General features: G+C 36.8%; 1 protein-coding gene across 1 annotated transcript; it reads right to left on the reverse strand.

Moving 5' to 3' along the window:
* Positions 1–6593: 6593 nt before the first annotated feature.
* Positions 6594–10901, reverse strand: LOC122030095 (tRNase Z TRZ2, chloroplastic-like). Its single transcript, XM_042589252.1, has 8 exons — positions 10392–10901; positions 8935–9097; positions 8777–8847; positions 8560–8655; positions 8341–8441; positions 7263–7335; positions 6983–7057; positions 6594–6903 (listed from the first exon to the last, which is right to left on the reverse strand). Exons 1-8 carry the CDS (start codon positions 10785–10787, stop codon positions 6817–6819), a joined length of 1062 nt encoding a protein of 353 aa, XP_042445186.1. The 5' UTR covers positions 10788–10901; the 3' UTR covers positions 6594–6816.
* Positions 10902–19290: the final 8389 nt, after the last annotated feature.

Consider the following 19290-nt stretch of genomic DNA (forward strand, 5'->3'; position numbering starts at 1 on the left):
CTTGGTATTGTAATAACTCGATGTAAACTTGGAGTTTTATCTTGTGGTATTCTATATTTGGTTTGTTGATGTCGTGTTAAACTAGGGTAGCTCGCAGTTAGTTATTTTATGATTTTGCGATCATTATTTTGTGACTTATGCTGTGTTTTGTTATAGTCATATGGGTTGCTTATTATACAACTTCGTGGTTATGTACTTTTTATTCCAGCCGTGTGGGCTATGTATATAATTGCATGGTTATGCATGTTCCAACCGTGTGGGCTATCATTGATAGCTTATGAGTAGCCTTATGACATTGTATACATATTTTATTTGTCACTATTATAGAGGAGGTGTTGTTCAATTTTCATCGGATAACCTTACCCTTGGGGAGTGATAGTACAAGAACATTTGTGTAGATTTGATTTTATCTCTAATTACTATAATTGGGCATGTCATAGTGAACCATTTGTATATAATGGAGATTATGGACAAAGCATACAAGTCTTAATTAGTAAATATTAGAGTTATTATAATCAATTAAATCCATATCAGAGGATGGTAATTGATGCAGTGGGTTAGAATTTCATTCACAAATTGAGTAGTGCAAGTTTTAGTTGTCCTCCAATAGTTGAGCAAATGTTTACTACTTATACATCACCATTGGAGGAGGTAAAGTGTCAGGTGTTGATAAAACATATCTCTAATTTCAGGAAGTGTTGAGTGTTGCAGATGAACCAGTATAGCCTAGTTGTGACAGTCACACTAAATTATCTCTCACCGTAAGACTGTTGAATGTCAAGGCAAAGCATAATGTGTCTAAAGATTGTTTTAATGATTTTGTTTAATTTATTAAAGAGGTATTGCCATATGGTACAATATATGAATATGAAAGTACACATAAATGGACTAAATGAAGTATATTTTGGGATTTACTATATTGGAAGAGTCATTAGATTCATCATAATCTCTATGTAATTCATGTTAAGAAGAATGTTTTTGATAATCTAATAAATACAGTGATGGATATCACCATAAAAATAAAAGAAATTTGAACGCAAGAAAAGATTTGTGTCTCCTTTGTAAAAGACTCATTCTTGATGTTGATAAAAGTAATAGAGGACCAAAACCAAAGATAGTTTATACAATGAATAAGGATCAGAGACATGTTGTTTGTGAATGGTTGAAGTCATTGAGATTTTTATATAGTTACGTCTCAAATCTTATGAGATGTGTCATTTTAAGGAATGCAAATTGATTAGTTTGAAAAGTCATGATTGTTATATATTCATGGAAAGTCTCATTTCTATTGCCTTTAAGGAACTCTTACCAAATTTTGTATGAAGTTTCATTACGGAGTTAAGCATTTTTCTTTATGATATTTGCTCAACAGTTTTGAGATATTCACATATGGAGATATTAGAAAGAGACATTCCAATTATTTTGTGTAATTTAGAAAATTTATTTTCACCCTCATTTTTGATTCTGTGGAAAATCTTTTAGTTCACTTGTCATATGAGGCCAAAGTTGGAGGACCTATCCATTTTCGATGGATGTATCTATTTTAAAGGTAAAATTTTCATCTTCTATACTTTGTTATTCATTCATAATAATTTTATTATATATTAATATGTAATACAATTTATTTTATTATAATCAGATTTCTATATCATTTGAAGAAAAAGTGAAAAATATGGCAAGGGTTGAATCTTCTATTGTTAATGTATACATTATAAAGGAAGTAACAACTTTTGCATCATATTATTTTGAGCCTCAAGTTCAAAGCAAAAGGTGGAGACCGGGAAAAAATGATGAGAGTCATATTGATCCCAATTTGAATGCATTCTCAATTTTTAACTAGCTTGGTCGACCAAGTGAACCATATAAGCAGAGATACTTAACTAGTCAAGCACGATAAAAACCCAGACATATATTTTATTGAATTGCCAGAAGTATCATCATATTACGAGTTAGTATATATATCCTATCTTTTTTATTTCTTATTTTGTAAATTTTTTGTATTATGATTTTTTTATGTTAGGATTTTCTAAAATTTATATTCTAAAATGTCGACATAAGAGTTTAATTATTTCTATGATGCAGAAGTTGAACCATGATTTAAATCATATGTCAGTAAACAATCTAAATTTGGTTTACACATATATTGAATCTTAAATATATTTATTTAACTTTACCTTCATGATAATCAAGCTCACCTTGACAAGAATTGCTTCTCCATCTGTCATGGGGTCCAAAAGAGTTGGTACGTACTTGGCTAGTATATTTCATAAACAGATATAATTTCATACTCAAGAATATGGAATGGGAAGACTATAATGAATAGTGGAGTTTGTGTTTAATCATCTAATGATAGAGGTGCAAACAATTATCTTTATAGTTTGTTGGATGAAATTATATAAGTAGAATACCTTAGCTCAGAAATGTGAGTTATCTTATTTATGTGTCACTGATTTGACCATGTCAGATGGATGAAGGTGCATCCACAATATAATTTGGTTGAAATAAATCATAATATATTGTATAAGAGATATGAACCATATGTGCTGGTAAACAATCTATTCAAGTATTTTATACTTCATATCCTAGTTTAAAACGTGACAAGATTTATTGCTGGGATTTTTATAAAATGAAAGCATGAAAAAAAAAATGAGGAACATTGGGAAGACATTGCATATCAACAAGAGGAAGTTGCGAACACATTTCATACCAAGAAATATATTATTCCAATGTTACAAAACCCTAACAAAGTAGTGATAAATATGGATATAATTAAAATTCATGAGAATGATGATGATGATGATTATCATGATGATGATGAGAAGGAGGAGGAGGACAATAACAATGAGAACTTTGATTTTTGATGATGGATAAATTTTGATATCTTAATATAACAAAAATATGATATTTTATTTTCATATATGATAATGTTTGATTTATGAGTAAATTTAGTTTTAATCTATAAATTTGTAATACTTATAGCTCTAGTCGTTTATACCATCTCATTCTTAAATTTATATATTTTATCTGTTAATGCATGGTATTTTTTTTCTATAGGTCATTAGAGATGGTATCTTCATGTTTTGTTTCACTCACTCTCTAATATGTTCTCAAATATGGTAAGTTTTTCCATGTTCTTCATTCTTCATCAAATTTTATTTACTTTATCTTAACAATTTTTGTTAACAGTCTCAACGTGGTGGGCATAGACAGGTCCCACTCGGAGATTCGTAAGTATTATAAAATATTTTATTTTTTCAACTATCTTAATTATTTAATATTATTTTTTTGTAACTTTATGATAGATTTACAAATTCTGTACGAGTTATCACATATTAATATAATAGTGAATAGTCATTGGGGGAGGGACTTCAATGATATATACAAGCACTCCAACAATCACAAAAGAGCTCTAGTGGAACGAGTTTAAATGATATCCTCTTCAGTTTAGATATGAAATTAAAGTGAATATATAATCAATTATCTTTTTCCATTCCAACAAACATTCACTTGGGAATAAAGTGAAAAGGTGGAAATAAAAAGAATTTTTAAGAAAAAAATATGGTAATCACATCCAACATGTACTTAATCATGCAAAGACTCAGAGGAAATAACTACCTTGCATCACCAACAAAAATTGGACCAGAATCTTCAATTTTTAAGCAACCAAGGAGAGCAAACAATAGAGTCAATAGAATAAAATAAATTAAGCTTATAATTATGAAGACTCGTCTGTGACATATACTAGAGGCTCTATCAATATCGATGAGCATACATGCAGATTAGTAATTTTTTAACTCTCCCACTAGTTTTTTAATCTATTTCAAACTATTATTTTATTTCTAGCTAGCCATGTTTTTGTATACCAAGGAATTGGGGAATGAGTCATTATTTATATACACTTTCACTTGCACATTTCAAAAAATAACAAGACTTTGAGCGAGGATAGAGCTAAAGCAATTAAAGTTTGGATTAATCTTTGATCTTAATTTATAATTTAGATTCTATTAGTTATGTATATGTATTTTTAAAATATTATTATTGTAATTTTATTTTAATTTTTCACATGACAATACAGGAAAATTATGATGAGTTAGAGCTAGCACAGAAGAGTTCGCAAGCTAATGATAATACTGACAAATCTCTCTGTTGGTAATAATATGAGTTTATGGCTAGATGAGAGTGGGAGATTAAAAGGGATAATGATATTAGGAATGAGTTCTTTGAGCAAAACCCATAGAGTTACTGGTACTTTTTCTTCCACCCCAACAACAGTAAGGGCATATATAAATAACTTGACTGAAGATGTTAGTAATTTGAAGGGGATAATATTGCAAAGGGATGAGGAAATAAGAGAAATGCGCTGATAATAGGTATTCATAATGTGACATCTTCAGCTAGGCTCTGCTCAAAGTCAGATTCATCTCACTTCTAGTGATGATGGTGATGGGGGTGGTGGTGATGGTGATGGTGATGGTGATGATTTTTCTTAACTTTGTTATATATGAATGTTATTTGTCTCTTAATTAGGGGTTTTGAACATGTGTTAATTGATTGAGTTTGTGAACACTTTACTTTTGTATTTTTTTTATTAATATTGTTAATTTGTTTCGAATAAGTTTGGTGAGGTAAAGGAAGGCCATGGAAATTGAAAATCCACGTTGGAGGAAGTAAGTCTTTACATATTAAGTTTCATGTTAGTTTATAGGATTTTCTTTCATGTTAAAGATGATACCTTTTATTTGTTTATTTTTTGATACAAGAACAGAAGAAAAATGGAAGGAGAAGAAAGTGTCTGCCGAGGAATATGATGATTTATTTTTCCATTGTTTTGAGATTGTTTGGTATGAGATATTTGCATTTGGTCATATTATGACTCGTTGAACTTTTAGAAGGTTAGATTGGAATATTGGATGCTTTTGGATATGATTACTTGTATAAATGACTTGTGTGGATATTAATATGTTTGTTTTGACTTGTTTTTGGTATAGTTTCATTTTGAATATGTTGTTTTGACTTGCATGGATTGTAGATTTGGTTTGGAATGTTGAATAGGTTGGAATGTTGAGTTTGTTATAAACATATTTGGAATATTATATTTGTATATACGATAAAATGCAGAAATGGATAGACTCTGTAAAAAAAATTACCTTTTACGATGAATTTAGCAACGAAAAACTTTCATCGTCAAATTATCCTAATCACTATGTATTGCAAATCTACGATGAATCATATTTTCATCATAAATTTGCGACGAAAACAGTATTCATCATAGATTTGGCAACAAATACATTTTCTTTGTAAATTTACGATGAAAATGAGATTCGTCATAAATTTACAACGAAAATTAGATTCGTCGTAAATTTGCAACAAAATTGGATTTGTCATAGATTTGACGACGAATCCATTTTTGTTGCAAATCTACAACGAAAATGGGATTCGTTGCCAAATTATTTTTATGACAAACTTTAAAAAAAATCCTCATAAATGGTCGTATTTTTTTTAGTGTATTCTTTTTTTTTTAAGTGTATTCAAACTAAAAGCATTTAGGTCAAAAGTTCTCTATCACAATTCACAATGGAAGATATCAAAGGCAATCAAATGGCAAACATTGAGAGGATAAAAACAAAAAGGAAGTTTATAACAACTTGTATCAAAATATTTCATTGAACTTAATATTGAGGGAATGATAAATTAGTTGACCTTGTTCTAACTCGCGGATTCCCTTGTAGCCACCACCATCTCTACATGAATTGATGAAACCAAAGACAAATCCAACAAGAAAGCCTTCCTCGTCGTCCAATCCATCATTCATTATATGACAGGAATAGCATCGAAGGCAGGCATCGAGCATCGAGCATGGGGATCAAACACACCACTTTACGCCGCTCTCGCGGCCCGAGTCCACGAGAAAGCAGCGCTCAACTCCCTCGTAGCTCCTCCTTCGCCGAGCGGCTTCTTCCTCAATGCTTAATGCCGGAGAAAAGCAGGGAGTACGAAGACGACGAGGACGGCGGAGACAGCGAGGACCATGGAGCGGAGCAAGGCGGAAAGGGAAGACTACCGACCCTGGAGTGGCTCCTCGCCTCCCCGGTGGTTGAGGTGCAGCTGCACCGGCGGCAGTCGCCCAAGGTCTGCCCTTTGAGTCCATCGGTCATCGGCTGCGACCGTCGCCTCGCCGGCGTCGATGTTTCCACGCCGAGCGACGAGGACCATGGAGCGGAGCAAGGCGGAAAGGGAAGACGACCGCCGATGCTGGAGGAATGGCTCCTCGCCTCACCAGGGGTTGAGGAGCAGCTGCACCGGCCGCAGTCGCCCAAGGTCTGCCCTTTGAGTCCCTCAGTCATCGGCTGCGACAGTCGCTTCGCCAGCGTCGATGCTTCCGCGTCGAGCTCCAGCTCTGCGGTGGAGGGCGACGGGTCACGCTCGTTTAGCAGGAGCGAGAGCGGGAGAAGGCGGAGGGTGAGATTCCGGCTGCCGGCGGAAGGAGATATCATCGTCATAAGCTCGACGACAGATTGTGAATCAACTGAAAAATATCAAATATAATCACACTACACTTTATTTCTTTCTTTTATCAAAGATTACGAGCTTGATAATCAATATAAAGTCGTCTGAATTCATATCAAACATGAATCTTAGCCAAAGATCCAGGAAAGTTTGCACTGGTTTGAGTCATAATGTCTTACATGGCAACAAATTGCTTATGGCATGCCTATAAAGACAACTAAACGCAATGTTTCCATAGATTCACAAACTTTCCACCAACCTACTCTTGCAGTAAATTAACAAAAATCTCTAAACAAACAATGGGAATCACTAATATGCAGATCGGAAACCCTCCGTGAGGGCGACGACTTTTGGAGACAATTTTGGTTGTAACTTGGCAATCGCTTTGCGAATATCCTGCAAGGGGTGGTAGATTTGCATCTGATTAAACTGAACACTGATCAGGTGATGGATGTCACTGGACATGGATATATACCTCAATCTTGTATCGAGATGAGAAGTGTGTTAGCAGGATGGCCTTGTTGCGAAACCACTTTGCATGCTCCATGATCTATAAATATTCAAGGAATTACTGAAAAGTTCTGAGAAAGTAGTTTAAAAGCTCAGGAAAATTGTCAACAAGGAATGAAGTGAAAAGTGTCTATTCACATGCAGAGACGAGACAACAGAAACAGAGAGAATTAAAGGAACTTCAAAAACCTGGTGGGTTGAAAACTAATGAGAAAAGATCCATTGAGAGAGAGAAAAAATGTTACCTCAAGCAAATGCAAGTGGCCATGTTCGCGTGCATGTTCAATATCATTTTCATCATCTAAGAAAGTTGCCTGCCATACAAAAAAAATTAGTGAGGATTAAATTGCCTCTAGCTCTGTCAAACTGGAAAAATACCACACAAGTAAAAGATATACGAGGCAGTTTGCAAATATGAGCATAAGTGCATGACTAGCAAAGATGTAGATTATTCCACTAATCCAGATCCGACTGTTCATTAGATTTAATGCGATCTGAAATGCTTTGGTATGATTTCTGGCTCAATATATCATCTCAGGATGTTAGTTGAGGTTGTCCAACTGAAACATGAAATGATCCAGCAGAAGGCTCCAACTCTAAATGCAAAAACTAGTCGAAGCACATTTGGAGAGACTAAAATTAACTATGGTGTTAGATCTTGCAATAAGCCAACCCCATGTAGTGAGATAAGGCTTGGTTGTTATTGTTATTAAATCTTGCAGTTTGATGAACAATCACCATCGATCTGAGAAAAATCAACAGTAAAATTGCACTCAATGGGCAATAATAACCACAAAAATTAGTTTTTGCTACAGGTGTAAGCTGATGGGTTTTAAATTAGTTTTAAATGTACACAATTTTCCCCACTTTTTTAGCAAAACAGTGTACAAATTAAAAAGATAGATTAGCCGACTGGAAATTTGAAAAGCACATTTAAGTGTATGCTAATTGAGTTATCTACCTTTAGCATATGCCTTTCTTTTTTGTATTACCAGTTTTCAGGTCTCAATTTTCCGGCAAGGAGAGACTAATTCTTTTTTTTTTAATGTTACATTCACCATTTCTGTATTTTCATTGGCCTTGCATGAAGCTCAAATGGAGAAACCATTGGCAGTATTAATTGATTGAACAATTTTCTGCCATAATTGAACCATAGAAGGACCATCATTATTTAGTGAAAAGCATTTACGACTCTCAGATTCAGAACCATGTGAATTAAACAAACTCCAAGTAATCATTTAAAGATTACTTGAAAATGACACAAAAATGTATTGAAATTGTATCAGACACCTCTCCAAACTACAAGCAATGCAGAAACACAGAGTTATTAGAATTTTGGGATCATCTGCATTACTTTCATGGATCAAGAATGAAATCAGATTACCTGTGAAAGCAACCTCCGGAGACAATATAATATCTGTGATCTAAACACAGCCATTTCAATCAACTAATTACATAAGGCTTGAGATGAGCAAAAGCCAAATCATTAGGCATCTAATATTGACTATTCTTATGAAAGGAGGTGTATGCAAACCTCATTACCTCAACACCAGAATCTTTCAGCTTTTTTATCTGGGGCCCTTTTAAGTGAGCATACTGTTTTCTCAGCTTATTTCTCACTGAATAAATGACGTATCCCTATTTCATATGTGAAAAAAAGAGATCAATTTTAGCTTCAAAAATCATCCTAAAAACCAAACCATAACTACAACAGCCTGTTGAAGGTCCAGAGCAAAACAAGCTCCCTTAAAAGACAAACCTGGCTGGGAATAACATGGTGAGTTCTGAATGGTCTAGCAACAAGATCATTGCGTATCTCATATGTCTCTCCTAAAAATATGGTATCGAAAGCATTAAGAAATAAACCTACACACAAGAGGGAAAAAGAATAGCCAGATCAACTGATGAGATACATACCCACATCTAATGCAACTAAATCAAGCTTCAATTCTACTTGGCTCATCCCTCTATGAACATCAAGTAACTTCTGTACATCATCTTTGATGCATGGTGGTACAAATACTGTAGGAGGTTTCAAGTTGTAAAGGCCACGAGTTGCTAAATACATTGGAAGACCACCCTACAACCATTGAACAAGACCATGAAGGACTTGTAAATGACAAAGGAGAAAAAGTAGGTAAAAATTATTATTATTGGTGAGTCAATGTAGAATATGTAAAATCACAATTAAATGTGCATTATTTCATTAACTAGAGTTTTCTTTCATATACTCTTAAGTGATTCAACTCGCCGAATATAGAATCAACCAATCACCTTTGAACATCTACAATCTATCCCAACTTCTTTCTCTCATATTATTTCTATTGGAGCTACACTTAATTGCTCCTTAATGGTATTTTTTACATATTATCTTATTTAATAACTCTAGAGCTATATTATTATTTTGTGTTGTTTTCTTACTTAACATTATGATCTATAAAGGATGGCAAATTACTATAATCTAATAAAAGTTTCCATTTAGTGTAACAGGTAAAGAACAATCAAACAAGACTCCAAAAGCTCCACTCCATTTTAACCATTCATTTTTTATCCTAGCAATGATATTTTAATTCTCGTTAACTTAAAATCCTTGATTTCTAAATTTTTCTATTTTAATTAGCAGGATATCATCTGCAAACACATACAAGATTCATGCTCATCGGTTCATCAAGGACTAACATAGCCCTCAAACTTTTTTCTTTCAAACTTTGGAACCAATATTAGCGATATTACGACATAACACCCCTATTAATTACTCCTTGTAAACCTATTTTTCTAATTTATCTTATTCTAATAACCCAAAAGATCCATTTTTAGCATTCTCATTATTTTTATTTTGTACATATTTCCAGACAATCCAACATTCAAATCCTTGAAGTTGTGAGGTATGATAGGTTATGCCATAATCTAATGATTTTTTTTCTTTTAGCACGCGACAATCACATGAGAATCTAGAACCTACTGTCTCTTTCAATCATCCACTCTCAAACACATTAATGATAACTTAATCAATATCTTCTTGTTAAATAATATACAAAATTATTACTAACAGAAATTGTGTTAAACTTAATGAAAAATTACAGTATATATAACAAATTTCTAGAGTGAAAAACAGTAGTATGGATTTTGTGGTAGGGAAATTGAACATTATACTAGAACATTGATACTTGAATACTACATCTCAACCAAAGTTTCAGCCTTCAGGATTGGTTAAAGATGTGGTAAACCATTTTTTTATTACATAACACGTTGTGCTGATTCAATAAGCAGTAGCATAATCAAGTAAAGATTAAAAATTAATTATCCTTCAGGTTGAACATTTCAAAGCACATCGTACTGTCTTTTAATTCAGAACTGAAGTATTTTTTTCTTACAATGTGATCGAGGTGAGCATGAGTGATGAACAAGAAATCCTGATGCACAGCCTTGGCCGGGCATCTCCCAATGTCAAAGGAAAGGTTCATGCTAGGGACCATGACGCACGTCTCATGGCCGCCGACGGAGATCCCCTCGATCGAGTAACCTTCCACTTCCAACCCCTTCCGCTGAACCTCCGCTCTCGCCCTCCGATACACCTCTTCCTCGTTCATCGCCCGATCAATTACCGAGAGGAAACCCGACTTCTTCAAGGCTAGCGCGCGGAAGCGGTCGTCTTCGGCGGCGTGGGAAGCGGGCGTAATCGGAAGCGAGCGATGAGGGAAGGCATGCGGATGGTCTAAAGCCGCGATCTTAGGAGGAGGGAGATGCGAATTGCTGAGGGATGGCAGCATCGGGATTAGGGTTTTAGCGCATGGATGGGTTTTGCTCGGCGAAGGAGATAAGGCGACACTGCGGAAGCAGGAAGCTTGCGGGTATTTTGTGTTCAAATGATACTGCGGAACACGAGAAGGGCAAATGCGCAAAGATTCCATTCATATTCCGTTCTATTTCTTAAAATATTTTCGCACCTGACCCCCTAAAATATTCAATAAATAAAAGTTAATTAAGATCTAGTTAAATTAAATATTAGGGAAATATAATTTTTTAAATTGAAATTTATAAAAATTTCATCAGCGTTTTTTTTTACTGTATCGCGTATATAAATCTACAAAATACCTATTTCGCATATAATAATTTTAAAATTATCAAATTACATACATATTTTTAATTGTATGATATTTTGGAATAGTCAACTTGATTTGATTCTGTGTCAAAACATTTAATTTTTAATTAAATCAGTCGACTGATTTACTCTTAGATAAATTATGTTGATAGACTAAACGATCATGGATTGATATGAAATTAGTTTCTATGTGTTGATCTATCTCTCTTTATTATATTCACGCCCTCGAACTTTAATTTGACTTAATATATTGAGAGCAATAATTTTTTAAATACGAATATATTTGAAAATTTTAATTCATGTTTGAAAAATTATTGTTCTCAATATATTCGGTCAAATTGATGTTTGAGAACATGAATATAATCAAAAGAGGTAGTATAGAAACTTGTTTCATTTCAATCTGAGATTATTTGGTCCATCAACTGATTTAGGACAAAATCAGCTGATGGATCAAACGGCGTTGATCCTGTCCAAAAGTCGAACAGACAGAAAGCTGGGGATGTGGCGCTCCCGCTGACTGCAAGTAGACTCCGCTCGACTTGCAACACAAACTACGTCAGTGCCGAGCCAAGGAAGGGGTCACCGGTGTTAGCCCTCCGACGCTTAAATCAGTCACTGACGACAAAATATAAGGCGGAGCAACAAGAAGACAGTAGCGCAAATAGTGAATATTGCATACCTCCGCCGATGCTTGGACCCCCCTTTATATAGAGCTCTGGTAACGCACATGCACGCTTTCCAAGGCGAGCACGCTTCACAAAGCTTTCTTGAAAAGACTTGTTAATAAAGTGTCCTTGACACAGTACCTTAACGGGTCAAGCATATCTCTGAAGTGACAGTGGAAGCTTCCGTCGTACGATCTTCTAGCATGTTTGAGCATTGATCAAATTGTGAGGTTGGGTTTGTGGTGTTGAAGGGTTACAATATGCATGTATTGTTGATCGTCACCATGATCATGCTAAGTGTCGGGCAGAGTGGCTGTTGAGATAAGAATAGGATAGAGCGACTATTGAGATAAGAACCGGACAGAGCGGTTGTAGAGATAAGAGCAGGGCATAGCGTCTATTTAAATGAGAGTTGGGCATATTTTAATCTAACGGGGAAGTTATAGGCGCGAGAACCCTGCTCGCTTATAACTAGCACTAGGGAGAGAGTCTGGAATCCGACCAAACCATAGTTAAGATGCGAGATCCCTACCTGCTTGTAACTCACACTAGGGCGAGAGTCTAGAATCTGGCCAAATGGTCGTTGGGCCGTGAGCCTATAACTCATACTGGGGCGAGAGTTAGGAATCTAACCGAATGGTCATTGGACGTGAGAGTCCTGCTCGATTATAACTCATATTGGGACAAGAGTCTGGAATCTGATCGGATGGTTGTTGGGCCATAAGAGCCATGCTCGCTTATAACTCGCACTGGGGTAAGAGTTTGGAATCTGATTAGATGATCATTGGACGCGAGAGCCCTACTCGTGTTGGATCAAAAGCGCTAGAGGGGGGGGGGGGGGGGGGAATAGCGCTCGTGGCTTTCACTTTTGTTTCGGAAGACTTAAGAATAAAACGCAGCAGAAATATAAAAGATAGTTGCAAACACACAAACACCAAGTCTTTTACTTGGTTCGGAGCCTAGGGAGACTCCTACTCCAAGGTCCATGCTCGTTGAGCGTTTACTTTGGTCAATCACAATAAGTTAATAAAAATACAATTTTAGAGTACAACAATTAAGTACAGTAAGAAAATATATCAACAACTTAAGAATAGGAAATTCGAAGCTTCAGGTTGTCGGTGTCTTGCTACAACTTTATCAGGTGGTTCTTTGAGCAGTGCACGGAAGATCGATCATGTTTTTGTTGTTGTTGTAAGCTGCTACTCGAGACCTACTTATAAAACTCATGGAGGGTGCCCTCAACAGCATGGAGGGTGCCCTCATCCGTGCCAAATTTGCAGAGTGGATGAGCTCCGACCAGGTCATAGCCTATCCGCCTGAGGACGCCCTCAACCTCCATGAGGGCACCCTCGCACCAGTGTCCAGGGCGACCTCGTGCCAAGCTGCGAGGCAGTCTCCGCATACGGCCCGAGGCACCTCCAAGCTCCATGGAGGGTGCCTCGGGTACTGTTCATCCAAGGCAAAGTTGTCCAATTTGCTTCCTGCAAGATGCGTTAGTCCAACAAACCAACTATACCCAGTAAAATAAAGTTAGCATAATAAAACAAGATTAATACAAGAATTTGATAGTCACGGATTGTCCGATTCTGACTTCGGATTTCCGACCAGAAATCCTAGGTCGAACGGACACCTACTGTAACACCCACGAATTTCTTTATAAGTACATGAGTAATTATTTCCACTAGAACTTAGAAATAAAAGAAAAGAAAAAAAAGATATATAATAATATGATAAGAGGAGAAGGTCAAGGATTGAACCTTGAACCTCCCACAAACAATGGAGAAAGATTTATGGCATGATCACCACTAGGATAGAGAGTAGCATATGGATAGGAAGAGATAAAAATGTTAGTTAAAGGAGAGAAAAAGAAAATAAAGCAAGAAGCAAGAGAAAACCAAATTTGCTTACCTCTCCTTCCTCTTGGTTAAGAGAAGGAACAAGAAGAAGGCAAGTTGCCTTCCTCACTTCTCCCTCTTCTCATTCTCGTGAGAACCAAGGGAAGAGACATGGGAGAGTTAAGAAAGGGAATAAATGAAGGCATAAATTCCCCTCATGGTGAATAAATAGAAAAAAATGAGAAAGTAAATCTCTCATTTTCCCCTTCTTCCTCCTCCTTCCTCCTTTTTTCTTCTTCACCGAGACTAAGAGGTCTTCCCTCTCCTTGATCCGAACACTAAGTCAAGTTCTTCTCCAAGAAAACTAATTTTCGAGAAGGAATCTTCAAGTTCTAGCCCTTCCAAGTAAAGGAAACCAAAGGAGACACAAGAAGAAGAAGCTCCTTCATTTCTTAGCTCCTAGGATATTCTTCTCCTTAAGAAAAACCACAAGCGAAAGGATGTAAGTTCCCCTCACCTGTGGTACAATAGCTATATTATTGTCATGTAAATATATTGCTAGAAAAACCTATGTTTGCTTCATGAGGGTTTCGGCCAAACAAAAACAAAACAAAAAAAAAAGGAAGGTTTTAAGAACTTGAAAACCAACTAGGTATGTTCATGATGTTTCCTATGATATGTATCTGATGGTAAGGGGGTTAAACTAATATTTTCATGCTAGAATGTTTGGTTAGAACATAAGTTTATGGGCTTAGACTTTCGGCCAAGAAAGAACAAAAGAACTAGAAGAACTCTAGACCTAAACCAAAGCATGCTCTCTTGTCCTTATGATATGTACCTTATGGTAGATGGTGTTGTTAATGTTTTTCCCACTTGTATGTCGATTTAAAGTTGATTCCATCTTCATGAACTTTCGGCCATGATAGAGTTGAGGGCCTAGAAGGGCTTTAAACCTAAAAATTTAGCATGCTATGATTTTCATAAGACAAGATATGAAGCTAATATGAAATGTCATGATCTTAGGTTAAGTTGAACTATGTTTTTTTTTTATACATATGATGATTCGGCCATGTTGAGACTTGAACCCTAGGAAATTTTAAATCAAGCCTAAGATACTTATGATCTTCTTGATGAAAAGATATGAAGTAAACTAATGTTCTTATGTTGCTTGAAACTTGAAATCTTGTTCTATAACTTTCGGCCACACTTGTTTCTTTGACCTAGGATGCTCAAATTCTAAACTAAGTGGTCCATGATATTCCTTGAAATGAATGCTAGGAAAATTCTTATGGTCTTCATGCTATTATGCCACTAGAAACCTAATTCCCATGCTTAACAAGATTCGGCCACATTAGGTTAAAAAGCTTAAGAAGATTGAAACTTAGACTAAAAGTACTTATGGTGCTTCTCATGATATGTATTGGGATATTGGTATGAAGTTCAACATTTTTATGTTACTTGTAACCTAGAAACATGTTGCTAGGGTTTCGGCCATGTTGGGGTTAAAGGCTTAGAGAACTTAGAACCTAAATCAAACATGCTCAAGTTGTTTCTTATGAAATATGATGTGACAATTGTTAGGGTTTTTCATGCTTGTATGATGTTTATAACCCAAAATAAAGGCTTAATGGGTTTCGGCCATGTTATGAAAAGGAACCTAGAAAGCTTAGAACCTATACCTAACATGCTTAAGATGTTCCTTATGTTCTAAGAAATGATAAATGTTTAGGGTTCACATGTTTTTTTTGTTGCTTGATAACCCAAGCTATCTCTACATGTTTCGGCCACCCCTTGTTACTAGGGTTAGAGACCTAATTAGGTTCTCCCATGAACTTCACATGCAATGCTTTATGATATGTTAAGAGTATGACATGCTGTGATGTTTATTTATGTATGTTAAGTCCAATTTCATGATATGCTATGTACTTAAGTTCATGATATGCTGTGTGCTAAATTTCATGATATGCTATGTGCTTACTTTCATGATATGCTATGTGCTAAATTCCATGATATGCTATGGGCTTATTTTCATGATATGCTGTGTGCTAAATTTCAGAATATGCTATGTGCTTAACTTCATGATATGCTGTGTGCTCAAATTCATGATATACTATGTGCCTAAACTCATGATATGCTATGTGCTCAAATTCATGATATGCTGTGTGCTTAAACTCATGATAGGTTGTATGCTTAATTATGCATGTGTTCATGATATGCTGTGTGCTCAAAATCATGATATGCTGTGTGCTCAAATATACATGCTTTAAGCTATGCCTAAAAGAGTTGCTTCCCTATAAGTGGGATCAAGAGCACTCTTCATGACATGACTATGACATGAGTGATATGGACTATGTAGATATGACATGTTATTTTACTTTTAAGGCTTGTACCAAGGGTGGGCTCCATAAGCGCCCCGGGGTCGATGGACTAAGAAATGGGCTTCGTTAGGGATGGGCTCCTAAGTGCCCCTAGGTCGATGGACTAAGAAACGAGCTTAGTATATGTATGCCTTGTAGGGTTCAAGACTTGCTACCTTGGACCTACTAGGACGCGCGCATTTATGTACGTGGTACAAGCCATGATCCCCTCTTATGATTGAGATTATGTTTAAGTATCTATGCTATACGTTTTAAAAAGACATGATGCATAACTTTCATGATGTATGTTTAAGAGTTCACCCTGCATATACCGTAGGAATATGCCATGATAATTATGATGATCATGTTATGCTATGCCATGCTACCTTGTGTTTATGCCATGATTATGCCATGATATCTATGATGATGCTTATGACATGTACGATGATCATGTATGTTATGCCATGATACTTTATGCTACGATGTATGCTTTGTGATTGTTGACATGCTATACGGTTTTTGTGAGTAGGAAAGGAACTTACTGAGCCATGAGTGCTCACAGCTTACTTTCTTGTACCACAGATAAGGGCAAGGGATGGATGAACTAGGAGAGTAGCAGGAGGGGCTAGCAGGATGTGTGTGGCAGTGACTGGATAAAGAAGAAAAAAGACCTGCTCTTATTTAATAGGAATTATGCCTAGTTTATATTACTACGTTATAACTCCATGACATTTTATCATGTTTACTCTGTATGTCTTGAAATAATGTTAAGTATGACATATGGACTCTATGTTTCAAAATAATTTACAAGTAAGACTTCCGCTGTAATAAGGTATTAAGTTGTTAAGTATGGACAGTAACCCCCGTCGCCTTAGCAGGAGGGGCGGGGCGTTACACCTACTGTCCCCTGACTGAGGAACGCGTCCTCACCTACTCCACTCAGAAGAGTTTACCTATTGCCAGTTGATCCTTCAGACCAACTGACTTTTGCTCAGCGCCCGAGGCTTCAGGACTTTCCGCTCAACGTCTGCTCCATGACCCGCCTAGTCTTTCACCTGGTTCGCGACATCAGGACTTTCCACCTAGAGTCCTCGACTCTAGGACTTTTGCCCGAAGCCCTTAACCTGTCAAGACTTTTCACCTAGAGTTACCACCCCTAGGATTTTTCACCTGCCTAACCGCAACTAGGACTTTTGCCTAAGTACACTTAGAACTTCTCTGAAAACTCATTCAAACACATTAGATAACAAAACAACTTAACTTTAGACCCTTTGACATAATCAAAACACATGTTCGATCGTCGGATGCCTACTGCACCAACAACTCGCACTAAGGCAAGAGTCTAGAATCCAACCGGATGTCCGTCGGAAGCTGTTACGATTCCGCAAGTGAACAGATTCATCGTCAGTAATATATAAGATTGTCGAACCACAGAGATTGTTGACTAAGCACTAGAGATGTTGTAAAGTAAGTTATCTAGACGGTCGAAAGTTGGCTTTGGCGCTTGCAAACTAATGAGTGTGATTTAAGAAAGGGAAAGAAGGTTGAGAAGAAGAGAGGGGGGAGAGAGAATTGATCTTGGAGGGAATTGAGTTTGGGAAATGGATTCTAGGATTTCAGTTTCATTATAATACTAGGAGATACTACATAGATTGCTTAGTTTCTATCCTCTATGTCCATGCTCTTGCAGGAAGTTAGATTGGTTAGTATCCCTAAGTATCACATAGAGACGATTCCTATGAAATCCTGTAATGGTTAATCCCTGTCACGAGGGTGCCTCGGTAGATCACAGGGATACATGTCTAGTAAATAACAATAAGGATAAAGGTAGAGGTTTGGTACGGTTTCCTACTTCCTCATGGAGGAATTGCCTCTCTTTTCAAGAGAATGTCCTAGACGCCCGTGAACGGGCTACCCTTGTCACTAGGGCCCCTCGGGTATATGATCTAGAGCACTTTCTCTACAAGAGCAGCAATTCCTAAGGGATTGTTTCTCCTTTTAAGGGAATATCTTAGACGTCCGGAAAGGGTTACCCCTGTCACGAGGGTACCTTGGTCAATATGCTCTAGGGCATCCCTTTGCATGATCAACAATCCTCCACATCAATCGACAAATCATGCAAAGAAATATAACTATGTCGAACACACAATTCATCAAGTATGGACAAGGCATTAACAAGTCATTGAATAGAAACGCGACGAATCTACATAGTTCTACATCTCCATCATAGTTCTACAAGTCATTGAATAGAAAAGGATGCCTACTACATTGTGAGGGATGAACAACCCTAAAACATAAAATAAAGCATACTTTCAACCCTTGATGTGAGAAGAAGGGGAAGAAGAGATGCTTGCCGAGGTTTCCGATGTCTTGGAGATGCCCCCTTGCTCTGGAGATGGATGGAACGTCGAGGGATGGCGGTGATGAAGCTCTAGGGTTTCCCCCAAAGGGGAAAACCCTTTCCCAAGGAGAGGGACGAAATCCCAAACCAAAGATGCCCCAATGAATAGGGTTCTTGACCCTTTTATAGGGTAAGGTACGGGTGCCGCACGACCCGTGTCAAGGTCGTGTGAGATCTGCACGGCCATGCCTATCTTCTGCACTGATTATGTGGCACGGTCGTGCGAGTTGACACTGCCATGCCTATCTTCTGCACTGGTTAAGTGGCACGACCATGCGAGTTGACACGACCATGCCTATCTTCTGCACTGGTTAAGTGGCACGACCGTACGAGTTGACACGACCATGCCTATCTTCTGCACTGGTTAAGTGGCACGACCGTGCCGAATTGATCGGCCGTGTATCAAGGTTGTGCCTCTACTTGTAAGCCATTTTAGTGCCTCTTAACGTTGTAATATTGAGTTGGGGTCTTCATAAAATTTGTAGATATTGAAGTTATCTACAATTTGATATAAAGAACAGCCCAAAAATCCAAAGGAACACAAAGTTATGTCTGTTTTACTCTTGGTGTGTAGTGCAAGATTTGACACGGTCGTGTGCCAAGGCCATGTCTCATAGAAACGAACTTTAGACCTTCAAGACTTGGTTTTCTATAGTTTAAGTCTTCATAAGAGTTGTAGATCTTGAAGTTATCTAATTTTTTATATCTGGAATGACTCATAACTCCAACGGAGCAGAAGGTTTATGGTTATTTAACTTTTGGTCTGCAGTGTTGGAAATCCCATACGGCCTGGACACCTTGAAAGCTCTAGACTCATTCAAGCTCCATTTTTGCTCCAAATCACATCCTATCAATCAAAACAAGTAAAGAGTAGATCTTCGAATAAAATATAATGGAAGTATGATATTATAAT

The sequence above is a fragment of the Zingiber officinale genome, chromosome 10B, assembly GCF_018446385.1.
Source record: "Zingiber officinale cultivar Zhangliang chromosome 10B, Zo_v1.1, whole genome shotgun sequence".
In the NCBI taxonomy this organism is placed as follows: domain Eukaryota; kingdom Viridiplantae; phylum Streptophyta; class Magnoliopsida; order Zingiberales; family Zingiberaceae; genus Zingiber; species Zingiber officinale.